Source organism: Lonchura striata, chromosome 5 (genome assembly GCF_046129695.1).
Source record: "Lonchura striata isolate bLonStr1 chromosome 5, bLonStr1.mat, whole genome shotgun sequence".
In the NCBI taxonomy this organism is placed as follows: domain Eukaryota; kingdom Metazoa; phylum Chordata; class Aves; order Passeriformes; family Estrildidae; genus Lonchura; species Lonchura striata.
This window is the reverse complement of record NC_134607.1, coordinates 63,307,646-63,325,669: the sequence shown is the minus strand read 5'-3', so window position 1 is coordinate 63,325,669 and position 18,024 is coordinate 63,307,646. Positions and strand designations below refer to the sequence as shown.

Here is an 18,024-nt window from a genome sequence, read left to right as displayed (position 1 = left end):
TATAAAAGATGGGAGAGCAGTGGGATTATATCTCGTGATTTTTCTTATATAAGCCTCTCAAGACATAAAGCATATTGATACTTGGATATAGTTAGACATATTTTTTCCAAAGGACTAAGTATTTCTGCCTAGGATGGGCTGAGTAATATTTCATCTGTCATCAAGATCTGTAGCTATGAAATAGCATTCCTGTTTTTTAGTCATGTGAAAACAGTGAATTTTGATTAGTACTCCTATGTCTAGATTACCCTAATGTGGTTTAGACTTCGATTTATCTAGGAGACACAGCAAGAGAGGAAATAATAACACATGGGTTTTGTACTAACTACAACAGGAGGATTTTGTTGGTTCAGCTCCTTTGAGTTTAGAGATCACAGAGTGTCTTCCATCACATACAAAAAAAGTTTATGTAAATTTGTGTAATTCATACCATTTATTTATTTCAGGTATATCCAAGGAGCAGCATCTCCCAAAGACATGCTTATTTTAGTGGATGCGTGAGTGTTTAATGTCTGAATATTGACATTAGTGGGGTAGAAGTACTTGGGTACATTGAACAAATCTCTGTATGGTGAAAAATAGAGGGGGTCCCTGTATGCAAGGTTTAAAAATCTTGGTATGAGCAAAATAAATACATAATAGAAAAGAGTTCCAAAAAGCCCAAGCCAAACATGAAAGTTATTAAACTGGAGGCAAGGAAATGTTTATTTAAATCACTTCAGTATTTTTCTGTTTTCAACTTATTAATTACTGCAGCAATCAAGTGAATGTGCATGCCAAGATTTGTTGTAAAGCACAAGTCTAAAAACAAATTACTAGAATCATTACAATAGATGTGACAATGATTTAATGCACATGAAAGATAAGAATGTATGTGGACTTTGTGTTTTTTACAATACAGATTTAAAAATTGCCAAGTTGGTTACTATAAAAAATTGCTAGAAAGCAAGCAAAGAAATGAATAAAAGCTTGCTCTCTGCTTCAGCAAGGCTTCTGAGGTTTAGGCAATGTTGAGGGACTGAAGGGAGCATTGAACCTGATGTGTCAGATTGCTTTATGCTAAAAAGCTTCTCAGGCATAGAATTTGCATTTAATGCTTTTACACATGGTGTAAAAGCATTATCAGCAGTGAGTTTTATCAACATTTGTTATTTCTTCACTTCAGCTTAGGTTTTGCCTTGAATCAAAGAAGCTGTCATTTGCATCTCTGAAAATCCAGAGCTGTAAATCTTGAGTGTAGGAGTAAAAAATGTTTAGATAATGCATTGGTTGAAGGTGTTAAACTCAGATTTCTTGAAAAGGAAATGAGTAAAGAATGCAGCATTATGATGCCATCTGAGGCACAGGACTGGGGCTTTGTGTGCCAGTTTTGGACTTACTTTAATAGTAAATAGTAAATAGTTTAATAATGGTGAGTTGGAGAATTCAGGAATTAAATTGAACATTTTACTGTGAAAGTGGGTGCTCTGTATTTTCTTTTTATGTTTTACATAATATTTGCTGAATTCAGCTTTTTTGTTGTGAATTTTTTTAGGAGTGGGAGTGTCAGTGGGCTGACATTGAAGCTGATCCGCACATCGGTCATTGAGATGTTGGAGACCTTGTCTGATGATGACTTTGTGAATGTAGTTTCAGTGAGTATCTGTTCTTTCCACATAATTTGCATTGTCAACAAAGCAAAAAGCAAACTATTTTTAATACTAGATGTGAGATAATTGAATGTTAAGCTGCAAAGATACTTAAAATATTTGTATTTGTAAAAGTATTTGTTTCCTTATAAAATAAAATTAATGCCCTAGATTTGATATTACATATATATTTGAGTGAAGGGCAAAAGTAATTTAAATAAACTCCTGCATAACCAAATTCTCCTTTTCAATTAAATTCTATTGTGTGTATGAAACCTCTCCCATTAGATTGGTATATGAAAATTGTCTTGAAATAATTGCTAGTTCACAGATTTTCTACGCAGAAAATATTTGGAGCTCATGTTGTTTGACTCATAATGACAGTAGATGTGGAGCCATATATCTGACCTGAACAAGAAATGTTTCTGAGAAATGCTACAGTTCTTTGCCACTTGATGGGTGGCAAAACAATTTTTCTCATAATAAATAATATTATAGAGGGAAGAATCTATGAAGAAGGTATGGAAAATTTTCCATTGTCAGGAGAATACCTTGGATGTCATTTTCTAGCCTGGGAAAAGCTTTTTAATTATTGCTTTTTTATTATTATTATTAAGCTGTTCAACTGTAGAGTTTTGATTCTATGGATTTAGGATGAGAACACAGGCATATTCTGCATAACAAGAGACAGCCTCAATGATGTGTAACTGGAATTATTTTGGAGATAATTTTCAGCTTTTAGAGTCATGTTGTAGCCAGCCTGAGGGAGAAAGACCTGAAATATAACTGAAAGAAATCTTTTTTAAAACCACTTATTGCTTCATGGTTTGCTGTCAGTCTAGCTAGAACTTTCTGCAAGGGGCAGACAAGTGCTTACTCTCCATGGTATTAAAGTTAAAATGGCTTGTTAAAGTTTTTAATAGGGGATATGACCATTTCCCTTGGTCTAAATTGCAGTGGGACAAAAGAAAACCTGATGTTTTTTATTATTGTTAAAAGGAAATAAGCTTCTCTGTACTGGTATTGGGGAGTTGAAATCTTCTTAGTTTCACCGTTTTACAAAAAAAAAAAAACAAACAAACTTGTAATCTAAACTGATGGAAATTGATTTCTATGTTCAGTGGAGCTGTGCCAGCTTTCACTGCTGGAAAATCTAGACCCCTACTACCTCTTGGTTTACTCATATTTCCAAACTCTTTTGTTACATTTGCTCCAAGATGACCAGAAATAGTGTATCAATGCTAAGCCTTCCTTAGGCTGCATTTTATTAGCTAAGGGTCATTATTATGCTAATGAGGCCTCAAGGTCAGGATTTGTGTCAAAAAAAGGACCAGAAACCCTCAGATATTTTCTACAGTGTATTTCCCCAGGGGTTTGTTACTTACAATACATAATGGCCATTTTTTCCCTTTGGATGAACTTTAGAGGTTCACATCAGAAATTGGATTGCAGAAACAAAGAGGAAATTTTGGTCATGTTGTTTTTATCATCAGTGGGGGGCAGCAATCACAGAAATGTGCATTATAGAGCATGGCATATCTAAATATTTCATAAAGTGCTATTTGATGTTGTTCCCTTATAATTTAAAATTGCCTTTATTAAAACTTTTCAGTTTTATAATTAAAATTACTTTTTTTTCATTTATTCAGATGATTTATGAATGGATTTGAGGTGGAGGAGTTACAACATATAATTTATTTCTTGAATAGACAGGAAAATATATGCTATAGATAGAAAACAAATGGTTGTAATACTATAAGGCATTCTATATGTAGAGGAAGTGAACCCAAGTTTGGTCTTCGAAGATTGTTTTTTTTAACATTTTTTTGGTTTTTAAAGATTTGGCAGAATCAGTTTAACAGTTGGACTATAATTTTTGAAGTATTTTTAAACATAAACAATTCTCTGATTTGATCATCTTGATTGACAAAAGTTTCCATAATGGAGTAGGTCTATCTAAAGTCCAGCTCCAGTGCTTTATTAGTAAACTCAACAGGCAAAAAAACCCAAACATTTTGTTCTAGATTAAATAAATGCAGATTTAGTAGATATTTTTTTAACATTTATTCAACATATTGCATATTTTTGCTTAAGAACATTTTCTCCAAAGCATCCCAGTATTAGACATGATAAGTTAATGAAAAAGTCCAAAAAGCTAGGTGAAAATGTTAAGTTAATACAGCATTAGCATATGGATACATGAACACTAACACTAACTAGAAGTTATCCACAATTTTTCTTTCCCTCATGGATCTTTTGGCCTAAAATGTTTGACAGTTGTTTTATGGCTTGTTAGCTTTAATAACCATGGAGCCTTTGGTCTGGGGTTTTGAGTGAATTAGAGAGCTGTTTCACTGCTAACCTCTGCCAAGATGTTGTCCCACAAAGCCCACATGCACGATGATTCATGCCCACAAATGAAAGACATGGATTTAAGCTCATGTCAATCACTTCTTAAAAGTGACAGCAGGATTTAATGAACTGTTCCTTGTATATGAGGAAATCCTAGGGAAAAAAAGCTTAAAAGTAGATGTGCTAAAAACATTAGTTCTTCCGAATCAACATAGTTCCTGCATTTATTTCCAGGGAAAGAAAGGTTGAATGATCTGTAAGTTGTAAAAAGACAGCCAGGGTCTAATATATCATGGTTTCCTTTGGGATTTACATGTTCTTTATCTGAAGTGCTGTGCTTTGTTGCAGGGAGAAAACCTGCTGTTTGCAAGGGCTTAAATGCATGAGTAATACAGCTGTTTTCCCACTAATCCGGTTAGAGGCTTTGATAGCAGCGAGCAGTAGATGATAGGGGCAGCAATTCCATCCCAGCATGTCGTGATTTAGTGACTTGGTTTCAGATGTTGACACTTAGAGTGTAATTTGTTTGTGATTGCGGGTAGCGTGCAGGAGAAATGTATTTCAAATCTGCAGAGGTGCAGAAAACCACACAAAGGAGAAACCTCCCTTACAGCAACAGATGTGTTAAAGGTCAGGAGCTGCTGTACTTTTAAAATTCACTTAGCCTTTGTAAAAATCCAAACTAGTATTTACTGCTTAGGAACTGGAAATTAAATGTCAAGAGCATATGAGATAGAACAGAATCATATTCTGGGAAAACTGAAAGCTCATCTCCTGCTCTTGTGCAGTTCCGCACATTGAGTAAACTCAGAGGGAAGATGATTTCTACATGAGTTGATTTCAAAGAAAAAGCTGTGCACCCAGCCTAATTAAAATATTTAAATATGCTAACAGAGGGAGAAACATGTTTTTTTAAAAGTCTTTTCAATATATCAAAAGGTTCCTTTCCCCTTCTTTTACATGATCCATCCTGTATTCTGCAGTTCATATTGCACCTATATTATCTTAAATACAGGGAGGTGTTCCTTCCTTCTGGGAACTACTTTCTAAAGTTTATTTTAAAAATTAAATAACATGCCATGGGTGGAAACCTTAGCCTGAAGTCTTAGTGGAGGGACGAGGATGCTAGATGCTAGAGCCACGTTCCATGTCATGCTTATACTACCTTTGCTAGAAATTTTAGCTTTGTAGGAATGTACTTCTGTTAAGTTGGCAAAAACTTGAAGAATTTTATTTTAAAATAACTTAATTTTTTTTCCCTCTATTATTTCAATGTAATATTTTTAGTGGACCTGAAATTGAATTGCATATTCAAATGGTATGACAGTGTTTTTTACTGTTTTTGAATTTTGAAACAGAAAAGTTCAGTGGTGTTTATTTTTTTTCCAAACAACATCACTGCTTGAGGGAGAAATCAAACATGATCATGGTATCAGTGGAACTGAATTATTTCTGTTGGTGGATCTAGAGTAAACAAGATGTATGAAGGGGTTTGCCAATGTACTTTGTTTTTTACTTTATCATTTTCCTTACTGGATAATACTAAGGAGAAAATATGAAGATGCCTGCCATCTTTTTCATTATTTGACAAATAAAAAACTAGATAGAGAATCAGGTTCCCTCTACAATAAGTATATCTGCATAAGAAGTGATTTAATCCTGAAGCATTTCAAGTAATGAATCACAGTAGCTGAAATTAAGTGTGCAGGCTCATCAGCAACATAGCTGTGTGAGACAGTAAACAAATACATGTAATTCCTTTTTTTGGCATGGGACATGGTTTGGTGTTTTTCCCTAGTCACTGAAAAGTGATAGAAGGGCAAGTTTAGGTCTGATTGTTGAGCTTCCTGATTCTCTTAACAGCAATCCATCTAACTGACCTTTCAGTTTCTCTTAAATTGAATGGTTCATTTTCAAGAAGAGGAGAGCAATGATAGCTGCAGGTAAACACATCTTGGTAGCAATGTTCCTTAGTGGAAAATCATTAGCATTCCTTAATGGTAAGTCATAATCTTGCATCTTCCATATTCAAGGTGCAAGTGAATTAAATGTAGCTTTTTCATACAGGTATATTGAATAAGCAATGTAGGTGCAGGGTTAAAAAAGGCTTAAAGAAGTTATGATCAAAATCTGGTATTAAATTTCTACATTGCTGATAATTACAGGTAGAGCAAGGCTATGTATTTATGGAGATAAATGTAGGGGAAATATAGCTGGAGGACATGTTTAGCAAATGTAATGAAGATGAATATTCTGCAAATAACAACGGAGAAAATTTGGAAATTATGGAAACCAAGAGATTATTAAGAAGTTGGAAAAAAATTATTTTTAACAGCAGGAATTACAATAGTATGAACAGTGTCACAGAATGTTTATCTGCTTGTAGAATTATGTTTCTTTTTACCTTCTCTCTAAAAGGAAAGTCAAGAAAGAAATCAGTGAAGATATGTTAAAAGTCTTTCATGTGGGAATAGAGTTGATCAGAATATTAGGGTAAAGAGGATATTATATTAGCTGATTTTTTTGAAATGAGATTGACTTCAATGGGACCCTGATCCTCAGGAAAGCAAATTACAGAATTTTTTGTCAATAAAAAGTGAGGGACCACAAGCTTCTTGCAATCTTCATCCGAGATGATGAACTAGAAATGCCTGTACAGTTTCAGGGACATGGTTAGAGACAACTTTTTGTCTAAACAGTGTATGGGTGGATGGTTCACTTTCTCCTGGAAGGTAAATTGCAAGTGTTTGAACTTGGATTTTGACTGTATGACTCCTTTGTTGTGGCTGAATACTGTTACATCTATGTGAACATATCAGTAATTTGACACAAAAATGATTGGCTCAGATATTACGAAAAATACTGTGTCGTCTCTGAGGACTGAAAGTGTTTTACAGGTGATTGCTTGGCTCTAGAAAGCATCTTCTCACACACCTGAGTGCATCATCTGAGAAGGTGAGTTTGAGGCATGCTCTCAAACTCACAGAATTTGAGCTTTTTTTTGGTTGTTCTGGGGTATAGAAATAAATAATCTAATGATTGATGTAATCTCAGATGAGAAGTGCTCTTGCTGGGGCAACTCTTATATCCATAAGCCCTCAAACCTGTCAGGCAAAAACAATACTGCAAGAAGCACTAGAAGAAGACAAATAAATTTGAATGGCATATAACTAGTTAAAATGCCTTTAAAAATGCCAAGAAAATATTCTTATTGTCTTCATACCAATATTTAATGCCTTTCTGGAAGATGCACTTTAAGCAAACATCTACCTCCAAATGTAGAGGTTTATTGCAGAAGTAGCCAAAGGGAATTTTAATGACCAATGATAGATGGGTGGTGAGACAGTATGCAAGAGGTCAGATTAGAGTGTCTCATTGCCCCTTTTAGCCTGAAATCAAGAATATGTAAAGATTTTCATTGGTTGGTTGTTTTTTTTTTCTTTTTTTTTTGTCCTGCCAACTTAAATGTTTGTTCCAAGTAGTTGTTCATCATCCACTTCATTTATTAATGGACTGAAAATTATTTCATGACCCTTGTGTGATAAAAATAGTCAAAATAGTAAATATTGCAAAGCTTTCATTATTGCAAACAGGGAATACATACCAATTCCTTTTTTATTTTCTCTGTCTACTTAGCAGTTTTTCTATGTCTGTCTAGCAAAAGACACATTCAGTAGTTAAGCTTTCTCTTATCCTTAGTGTAAGTAAAAATTTCTTGTTAACTTCTTTTTAACAAGCCCTAGAATATTGTCTGTGCAATAAGACCAAATGGCAAATACTTATATAAAGCAGACAAATACAGAATCATCTATGACAGAGAGGTGAAAATGAAGTGTTACTTTTCCATGCCAGTGATAATATTCCTTGTGGTACTTGCTTACGTTTCTTCTGGAATATCTGGCTTAAAATAATGTCAGTATTTAAAAACCAATATAACATAAAAATCATGTCAATTCTTTTCTCTCTGAAAATTACAGTTTGGACCAGGACCATCTCCAGAAGCCAAGTTGCCATGTTCACCTCTGAACTGTGCATAAGTTATTAAGCCTTTGTAACACTGCAGCCAGACAGATCCCACACAGAAGCTACTCATGTTTTTATTCAGAGGCCATCTGGACATACCTGAAATACTGCTACAGGATTTAGAAAGAAAGAATGTGTTTCAGCAGTTTTTTTCTTAAATTATCATTTAAACTGAGCCTTACATAGCTGCAAATAAACATGACAAACTTTTAGAAGCTTTTCCTTTTAGAATTACAAATTAGTAACCAAGCCATCTGAACATATATATATATATATATATATATATATGTATATATGTCTACATAGGCACACTCTTACACACACACATATATGTAAATCAGGCCATCCACACAGATAACACAAACAAATACAGAACATTCATGTTTGCACACGTAGGAGTTTCACTATTAAAGACCTCTAGGATCAGCACCTCTTTTTTACACAACTTTTTCATCTCCAAACCAACTAAATCCATCTCCTTACTCTTATTTAAGGGTTCTTCTGTTAAATATTCTATACTAAGTCTTGTGCAAATCTGAAATGCCCTTTATAGTATTAATTGTAATTTAAGCTTGCTGTGGAAGGAAAATGTTTAAAATGAGTGTAAGATAAAAAAAGACGTGGAAAGATTTGGGAAAGGAATAGTACAAATTTAAAAAAAAATCTGTTTCATTTTGTATCTGTCATGAAGCATTAATTCTAGGGAATACTATGCTTGACTGCATGATGATCCAAAGGGAGTGGAAATTAGAAGCTCAAATTCTACATGAGGATGTCAGGAGCAGGAATTTTGCTGGAAACTATACGTTTATTACTGTACAATATAGATGACAGCTCCAGATGACTAGAAAAGTCACCTCCATTCCTACTTTGAGGGATTGCTTTGGGCATCAATACACATTTTTATTGTCTCCTCTTATAGCTGTCAAATGTCAGGGAGTCAGGTTTCTAACGACACATGGCATGGGGGTCTGTGATTTCCCAAATAAATCTGAGCTCTCTAGTATATGAGTAGTATTTAAAATGAGTAGTGTATAAAAAGTAGTATATAAAATTTAGTATTTAAAATGTGTAGTTTAGTGGTATATAAAATGATTTTATAGTTCTACCTTGTGGTTCCTCTGGCTAACAAATCTGTTGGATCCTTCAAATTTATTAATTTTCAGCAAACCACAAATCTAACTAAAGAGGCCCCTGCTTCGTTAGACATATCATTGATCTTGGAATGTTTTCTGACATGTCAGATGCTGGACCACAAATGCATTGCTGAATCAGCTTTCCAAATAGGAGACTATTATAAGGAAGCATTGTGACAATATCATTAAAAATGTGTATGCGAGAGTGGTTTCATGAACAATAAACTCATTCCTTACCAATTCAGAAGAGGCTGGGCTGGGGTGGCTTTAATCATTCTTCTGGAGAAAGATAAATCACATGTTAGTAAAAAAATAAGAAAATGCAGGCTGTCCTGAAGTTTTGAGACAAGGTGGAGGCTATTTGTTCTGTGATCCACCTTTTAAAAATATACTTTCTGTAACAGTCGTCTATTTGTTAGGTAATAATTATGTGTGGCAGTATCTTAGCTTGGAGTGAATCTAAAGGATCTCCTAACAGGCAAAGCATGAATGAAATGCTGATAGAGTTCTCAAGACTCACTCTCTCAAGACTCACACTTTTCCCTCCTGTCTCTCACTTCCTGCCTCAGCAGCAGCATCTCCCCTGTCAGCACTGTGCTGCTGCTGCCTCCTCCCTGCTCTGAACTCCAGGCACCTGCCCAGCCAGGCTCAGTGCTCTGCCCTAAAAGGGGATCAGGTACATGGGAGTCAAGATGTGAGAATGCAGAGGTGGTACTCTGGTCCTGCTGTCCCTCTGCCATGCGAGCTGATGCTAAAATGTGTGTCTGTCTTGTAACTTCTTGCACCAAGTAAACATTCGCACCCTGAGGAGCAACCTCACATATCAGGAGAATCTATAGGTAACAGTTTAATACTTAAAACTTTCTGTCTGGTGGCCAGTGAGGGGACGTGAGGAATGTCAGGGAAGTTCAGTGTGGACACTGGGAAAAGGTTCTTCACTGAGAGGGTGGTCTGGCACTGGAACAGGCTCCCCTGGGAATTGGTCATTACTCCAAGCCTGTCAGAGTTCAAGGAGTTTCTGGACAATGCTCTTTGTGGTTCAGTTTTTGGTAGTCCTGCATGGAACAGGGATTTATACTTGATGATCCTTATGAATCCCTTCCAACTTGATATATTCTCATGATTCTTTTTTTTGGCAAGGATGCTTCATGTTTTAAACAACTTGAGTTTGACTGAATGAAGATTCTCCCTGTCAAGTGATAACGAGAAATTGTCTACAAAATAATTGCCTAGGAAGTTTCTTCCTGTTACAGCTCTCTTCCCCACTGGATCTGGGGAGCAGTGCCATGGAGCAGTGCTGTAGTTCAGATTATCCAGCTTTCCGTGGGAGATGCAGAAAATCACAGTACTGAATTTTTCAGTGGAAGTCAGAAACACATGATTTTAAGTAAATAATACATGCTAACTTAGCCACAGCAACACAAAAGACCATAAATTTCATCTTGCTAAGCAAATTCATCTTTGAGCCTACACTGACATTCTGTGTTGTAACTCTGAGATTGGCAGTGCAGCATCATACTTTATGGTCTGGACATTAATCCTGGAGTACTTAGTGGGAGCTTTGCATTGATTTATGTGCAGGTAATAATATTGGTTATAAAGTTTAAAAAAGCTGGCTGAGCGCAGACTTTCGTCTTATATTTGGTCTTTTCCCTAATATTTATCTTATATTATTCTACAATATTTTTTCAACAGCTTTTTATTGATCTAAACAGTTTTATTGTTGAATTCTGCGAAATCTGGTGCATGATGGACATATATACACTTAACAGTGAAAAGAAATGTGTTACATTTTAAATCTCAGGAAATGCCAATAGTGCAAATTGACATATAATCCTAATTTTGTTTCCTTGATACTTGAAATACAATTTAAGAAATGCAGGTGTTCTTCTCAGTACTGGAATAAATTTCTTATATCTTCTCTACCATGTATCTGTAGGATTGTACTGAAGAATGCCTGTACGTAAGTCATAGAATAGGAGAAATAAGTTATTTTATAGTAAGAAATGAATGGTGAACTTTGATACCACATATTATTTTCTCTCATGTCAAATTACAAACCTTTATTGTTGAATTACCTCAGATTTTCTGTGTACTTAGAATTTACATGGGAATAAAACTTGGAAAATTGCCTTCATACTGTTCTCTAAATGGGTTCTGATAAATATTTATAATGTCTTCTCACTGCTCAAATACAAAATCTAACTGGCCTTATTCAAGATTCAGTTATTCTTGGGATTAACCCTGAAATCCTATTACCAAGCCTAAAGCAGCAGGGAAGAGGAAAAAAAAAGAAAATGACAAAGCCAGATTTAGCTACAAAATGAAAGCCTGGTGAAATCAGATCTATTTCACTATTGCTCATTTAATACATATAGATACAACTGGGTCACCAAGCTGATTTAGCCACGAGGTAGAAGTGGCATAGCAACAAACCTCAGCAGGCTGAGACAAACCTCAGCAGCAGTAGTAGCTGAGTGAGTCTTTAGCAAAGTCACTGTATTTTCCTCAACTTTCAGTTTTCCTGGAATGATGTCGTTGATGCATTAATCTATTGGGATTTTGGTATTTTAAATGTGTTTTATTTCCATAGCAAGTTTAAATGTAGAAGTTACTGCCTGGTTCAAGTGTATATTCTTTTCTATAAAAGATAAACATTTATGAATGTTTAAAAATGCACCACTTTCATGCAGTTTTAGTCAGGTTCTCATTTCATGTCAGATATTTTTGGAAAAGGAGATTTTCCTAGGGTTTTGTTGGTTTTGGGGTTTCGTTTGTTCTGTTTATTTGTTTGTTTGGTTTACGTTAATTTTATTTGGTTTGGGTTTTGTTTTGGGTTGTTTGTTTGTTTTGAGGTTTGATTTGGTTTGGCTTGGTTTATTTTTTTATTATTATTATTAACTTAAAAATGCAATTCCAGAAGATTCTAATTAAACATGATATGTTAAATCAATAGATGTCAGTAAACAAACTGACAGAATAGGGAGGCAGTAGGTAAGGATGATTAAGATAATCCAAATTTTTACAAAGACCTGGTCCTGCATACTTTATGTTATCACTTCTACAGATTTTGGAGGCACAGAAGGACATTTAGAAAGTAGGCTGGTTTACATACAGCTTTTCCATAATTTTCATCCTCCTGGAGTCAGGACCTCTTGTGTTCAAGATGTGGAAATTTTTCTTTAATGAGGAAGTTTAGATTTTAATATTTGTGGTTTTTCAATAATTTAGAACACAAGTTTTTTTATCGGTTTAGTTGAAATGAAAATTTTATGCTAGCTACAGAAAGCATTAATGTCCTCCACCAGAAATATAAAATTCCACGTTTCATGGTACTGCCAAGACCAATTCAACTCTTTTTGTTTTTGTGCCACCTAGTGACTAAAACTTGAAAACTTTTTTTAAGTTTTCAATTTATTGGCGTTTGGTTTTGCATTTTGCAGTAATGAGATGATTACAGAAGATTTTGTCCTTTTCAAACTGAATCACAGAGTTTATCCTGAATTTTGATACTTTCTTTCTCAATTTCAGATATATTTTCCAGGGTTTTTTTTCACCTCTCCTTCTTTTGCCTTATTCTCCCCTCTTAATGAAGACCTGTCTGTAGGGTCTTGCTATTCATTCTTTGATCTGCATATCCACAAAGTGGAATAGATATAGGAAATAAATCAATATTTCTGTTTTACTTTCCTTGAATTCTTAATAACCTCATATTGTGGTAGCAATTTTAGTAATTTTATTAGAAGGATTTCCAGGCTGAGATTGTAGAAAAGAGGAGGCTTTTAGCAATGCATAAGTAACTATTCTGGAATTAGAAGAGGTTTTCAGAATGAAAGCTTCCTATTTTCTGTAAGTTCAGCTCTTGGGGCACTTGGATTGCAGAGGTCCATGTGGCTGGAGGAGCCCACAGCTCAGTGGGACTACCCAAGGGAGGGAAAAGGTCTTGAACATTTAAATCTTTTGCTGCATCATTTTTCACTTGTTTTTTTCACTTGGTTTTCACAACTTGATCTATTTCTGAATCAGAAGATAAGGTGCTTGTAAGACTGTCAGATTAGTTTTTTATGTTTCAGACCTTTTCTAGAATGACAAAGTTCAAGCATCATTAAGCTCAAAGCCCTTCATTTGGATTTTCATGTTAAGTTGAAGTGGTTTTCAAATCTTTCAGGTGATTGAGTTGCCCCATATATGGCCAAAGGTTTTACTGGTGGTCTGAGGTCGATGAGGATGAGTTCTCTTGAGACTTTTTGTGCCCCAGTAGCAGGCCTAGTTATTCCTGCCCAAACCTGTGAGGAGAAGGTCTTTATTTCCACAGAGCAGAGGATTGTTTTGGTAAATCTCAGCGGTGAAGACTGCAAAAGGATATAAATAAATGGAGTAGTGAGAAATAATCCAGAGGAAACTGCATCTAGATCCTATACCTTGCAGGTATAATTACAAGACAGATTTAATTATATTAATACTTCATTATGATTTAAAATAAAAAGCTCAAGGCTATCTTGTTTTCCATTATTTATAGCTGTTTTGCTGCAAGCTTCTCTTATTTTAGCTTAGATAAGGAATAAGCTTTTCATATACTTGAAAAAATAGAAGCTGTCATTGGTAGTGACAGCCATTCTGTTGGTGGCTTTACATTTTAACAATTGAAAGGTTTGCTTCTAAATGTCATACATTGTTTTGTAAGTGAATCTCTGAGCCCATGGCATCATCAAAAAATCCCATTTATTTCCTTTTTTCCAATAGCACCTTTGTTGCATATGTTTACATTTACTGCAATAATTAGGGGGAATGCATGGCTGATCAATACCCAACTGACATGTTTAACTGAGAGTACATTGTTCAATAAAGTATGGCTTGTAATTACCTTAATTTTACACCTTTGATAGGATTTGATTTGGCAAGAACATGGAATTTCTGAAATGGCAACCGGTTTTTGAAAGCTTCTACATTCTTTCTTCAGTTAAATACTGAGTGATTTGTTTTCAAGACGTCCTGTGATCTGAAATAAGCATTATTATGGTACTTAGGGGTCAGACAATGTGACCAGTAATCAAAAAAGGTTTATAGCAGTTATTTTGGCTTGTAAATTAAGATGTGCAAATTTTTACACATCTTAATGTGTAAAAAATTATAATGCCACTATTGCTGTTATGTTTCAGATGAGCATAACTAAAAGCTGCCTCAGTTAGGCTAACTATAAGTTTTGAATGGTCCTGGTGTTTGTCGCATATGGAAAGTCAGTTTTAAGGATGTTCTGATAGCTTTTACAGTTGAAATCCTTCCATTACTTCAATACTTTAGTGGAGTTCAAATTAATTAAACTCACCCCTGAATATTCTTTCCCTCTTCATCAGCATTTCATCAGTCAGATGTGAACTTTGCCTTCATCTCCTAGGAAAGGGAAATGCTCATTCTGGAGGATTGCTGTTCCATCTACTGATTCCTTCATCGAATCAAAAACTCTGCTCCTCTGCCTTTCTGACTGGCATGAACATTAATGTTGACTGATGTCTCTGCAAACAGCTGGCTCATACATTTGCTTAATTAAATTAGAGCATTTGCAAACTTTGGTTGATGTAACTCTCCATGCTACAAATGTGTCATTTCTTTCCTTCATTTTGTATCAGCATTTGTGCATCTACAGATGCAGATGCTTTGGTTTGACCCTTTGTTCACTTTACAGAGTGTGTGAGTACAGTGCAATGCAGTTTAATGTGTAGTACAGCAGTTTCCTTGTCAGCTGCCTGCGCAGTTTGAACCAGTATTCCTTAAAATATTTTAAAAATCATTTCTATAGCCATAATTACCAATCCATGTGCTGGATACCTGACCTTCTTAGAAATAATTATCCTGATATATTTGCAGGACTGCTAGCAGGTTACGTAGATTGGCAGTTTAATGTTAGTGACATTCCAGGGAGAAACTTTCTCTTGTCACTAAATCTTCATTTGAATGTCTAAATTGCTGTTTGCTATAGCCAAAATAAGGCACGCATGTGCCATAGGACTGAATTTAGGATTTCTTTTATATTGGGCCCTTAAATAATGTCTATATCATATCACTGGTGAAGCAGTAGAGACTTTTCACTTTATTTTTTCAGATGAAATTGACTTTTGTAGGGCAGAGCTGCCTACTAGGTAATGTTTGTTTGTTTTTTTTTTTTTACTTTCCAGATATAATTTCTGTACTTTTACCGCAACTCACAATTTGAATTGGTTTATAAAATTATAAAATTACTTTATGTAACTTTACAAATTTACTTTATAAATCTATAAAATTACATTATGTCTGTAATTTTCCTATCATGGCTATAAATTTAGGTTGAGGCAAACTGAAAAAATTCCACAGCATAATACCTATTGTCATTCCCACATGGTTTATGTATCCAATAATCATTAGGTGATTTGCTGGTTACTTCTATAAGAAATTTTTATTGGAAGCACCATTGAGTGTGTAAGAGTTTTGCATCAAAGTGAACTAGTTGCACTTATGTGATTATCTCATGGTTTTGCTTAAGCAGCAAAACATACTGGGGTTTTTTAGTCCCAAAAATAATCTTTTTTGGGCAATATGGAATACATTAAGAACATGTGTCTTACAGTATTACAGTGTAACTCCCTAATAACATGATTTGAAATACTAGGCTTTATTAAAAATGGTTTCATACTAATAATCTTTTTATCCTTTTAAGTTTTGTTTGTTATAAGTGTCGTACAATTACAGGTTGGTATTTGCTGCTTAAAGCAGCTCTCTCTCTGTGCTTTGTGCCTGGTACTTAGTGATTTATTTTAGATGTGTAAGTAGTTGAGCATCTATTGAAACCTGTGACATTATTTACCTTTTAGCTACACAGCACTGTTGGACTAGTTAGCAGTAGTGAGACCTAAGCCATCGAGGCTTGATTTTTAAGTTATTTTAAGGCTTTGAACCAGGTTGACAGCATAAAATTACATTTATGTTTACTTTCACTGAACATTGATAATCAGGAAGAGACATAATAATCTGCTTTCAGTTGAAATGTAAATTGTAAAGTCTGTATTTTAGTATACATACATATATATGTATATTTATACAGAGACAAATTTAAAAGCAATCAAACAAATTTCCTCTTGTGAAGACAATATTTTGCACTTAAAAAATTTCTGTGTATGTTTTTACATAATGTCAGAATATCATATAAATTACTTTTCATAGGGTTGTCTTTATGGATATGTGTGTAAGACAGTAAAAGTATGTGTTTCCTCAAGACACAAATTTCTATTCCTATCATCAGTATTGTCATATTTGCAGCTGTGCTCTCCTGTGCTTATCAAGAGTATATTTTGTTTTCCATAATTTATATATACCAATTGAGTCTGATCTGCAAGTTACACTTTAAAACACCAACCTAATTCATGCAATATGGAAGTCACCTGATAACTCAACCAATATTTTTCAGGGTTTAAAAAAGGTAAAATATGTCTTTATCTGTGTTATTTTTAAATTTCCTCAACTCTGCATTTCTAAGTTTTATTTCTTTATATAAACTTGAAACAAAATTTGTGTGAATTTTTCCATTATAGCAGATTTTTTGGGTTGCCACAGAGTGAAGCATCAAATACTTGTTCTTTAAAATATTTATACTCGTTTTGGAATCTTCAGTCACTACTGGTTGCTCTCAGTGTAGTGGAAATTAAAATGTAGGTTTGACATTCTTCATCTCACAAAGATCCAGCAAACATAAATCTTTACTGCTACAGTACACAGAAAAGAAAATTAACTGTCTTTAATACTATTTCTGTTTATTTTACAGTTTAATAATAATGCTCAGAATGTCAGTTGCTTTAATCATCTTGTCCAAGCTAATGTGAGGAACAAGAAGAAACTGAAAGAAGCTGTCTATAAGATCTCTGCTAAAGGAATTACGGATTACAAAAAAGGCTTTAGCTATGCTTTTGAACAGTTGCTAAATGTAAGTATTTAAGTAAGATCTCTCTTCTGTCAAGTGAAGAAGGAGAACTGGAATATTCAGCAGGCCACTGCAGGCTCCTTCATCGTGTAACTAAGTGGTAGAAGTGCAAACCTATATTTAGCAAGTAAATATATGCCAACAATGTTTTTTTTCTATTGCAGGTTCCCCAGCAGGTTGCAAAGACTTTGGAATTAATTTGGTTTTCAATCTGTTGTACTGTTTTACTTCATTCATTCACTGTTTTTTTCATTTAGCATGTGATTCACAGTTGATACATACTTGTGGTAGTGGTTGAGTTAATTTTAAAATGGAAAGATCTGTGTTACTGTATTATTTCACTTTTACCACATCATCTCCTAGCAATGCTTAATTAACCTACAATTTCACATTTACTACAAGTCATAAATACTTTACCATGGTTTGAGCAAGATAGAGGGTAGGAAATTAGTTGGTTAATAAAGGAATACTAGGCACCTGATGATGCCTAAAGCGTAGTATTCACTCACTCTGACTATTATAATTCTCTTTCTCATGTATAAAAAGAATAATTTCCTCAAAAGTTAAATGCATTGTGCCCTATTTTTAAATACATTGCACTTTCTAACCAGGCACTAGCTTTTTGAATAGCAATGTTTCACATTTATAACAATTGTTTGGGGTTTATTAGTAAATTTTAAATGGTTCATGTCATTGTTTAAAAAATAGTTCTACTTCTCGCCTTCCTGAAGAAGGCATATTGTATCTTAAATCTTAGCTTAAATAAAGCTGTATACTTGACAGCAGGTAAGGTATAGCTTAAGTATTTTTATCCTTACTGGTTTTGGTTTTGTTTTTGTTTGGTTTTGGTTTGGTTTTTTGTGGTTCTCTTTTTTTTTTTTTTTTTTTTTTTTTGTGTGTGTGTGTGTGTGTGTGTGTGGTTTTTTCTGTGGTTTTT

At 34.4% G+C, this 18,024-nt stretch overlaps 1 protein-coding gene across 2 annotated transcripts in view; it reads left to right on the top strand.

The window, feature by feature from the left end:
• The window catches only part of CACNA2D1 (calcium voltage-gated channel auxiliary subunit alpha2delta 1), a 347,921-nt gene that overhangs the window by 254,895 nt on the left and 75,002 nt on the right, over positions 1-18,024 (top strand). For both annotated transcript variants that reach the window (XM_021543146.2, XM_021543144.2), the window contains exons 9-11: positions 447-497; positions 1,535-1,634; positions 16,932-17,090. In XM_021543146.2, the coding sequence (XP_021398821.1) occupies positions 447-497; positions 1,535-1,634; positions 16,932-17,090 (310 nt within the window). The remainder of the gene's footprint in view (positions 1-446; positions 498-1,534; positions 1,635-16,931; positions 17,091-18,024) is intronic.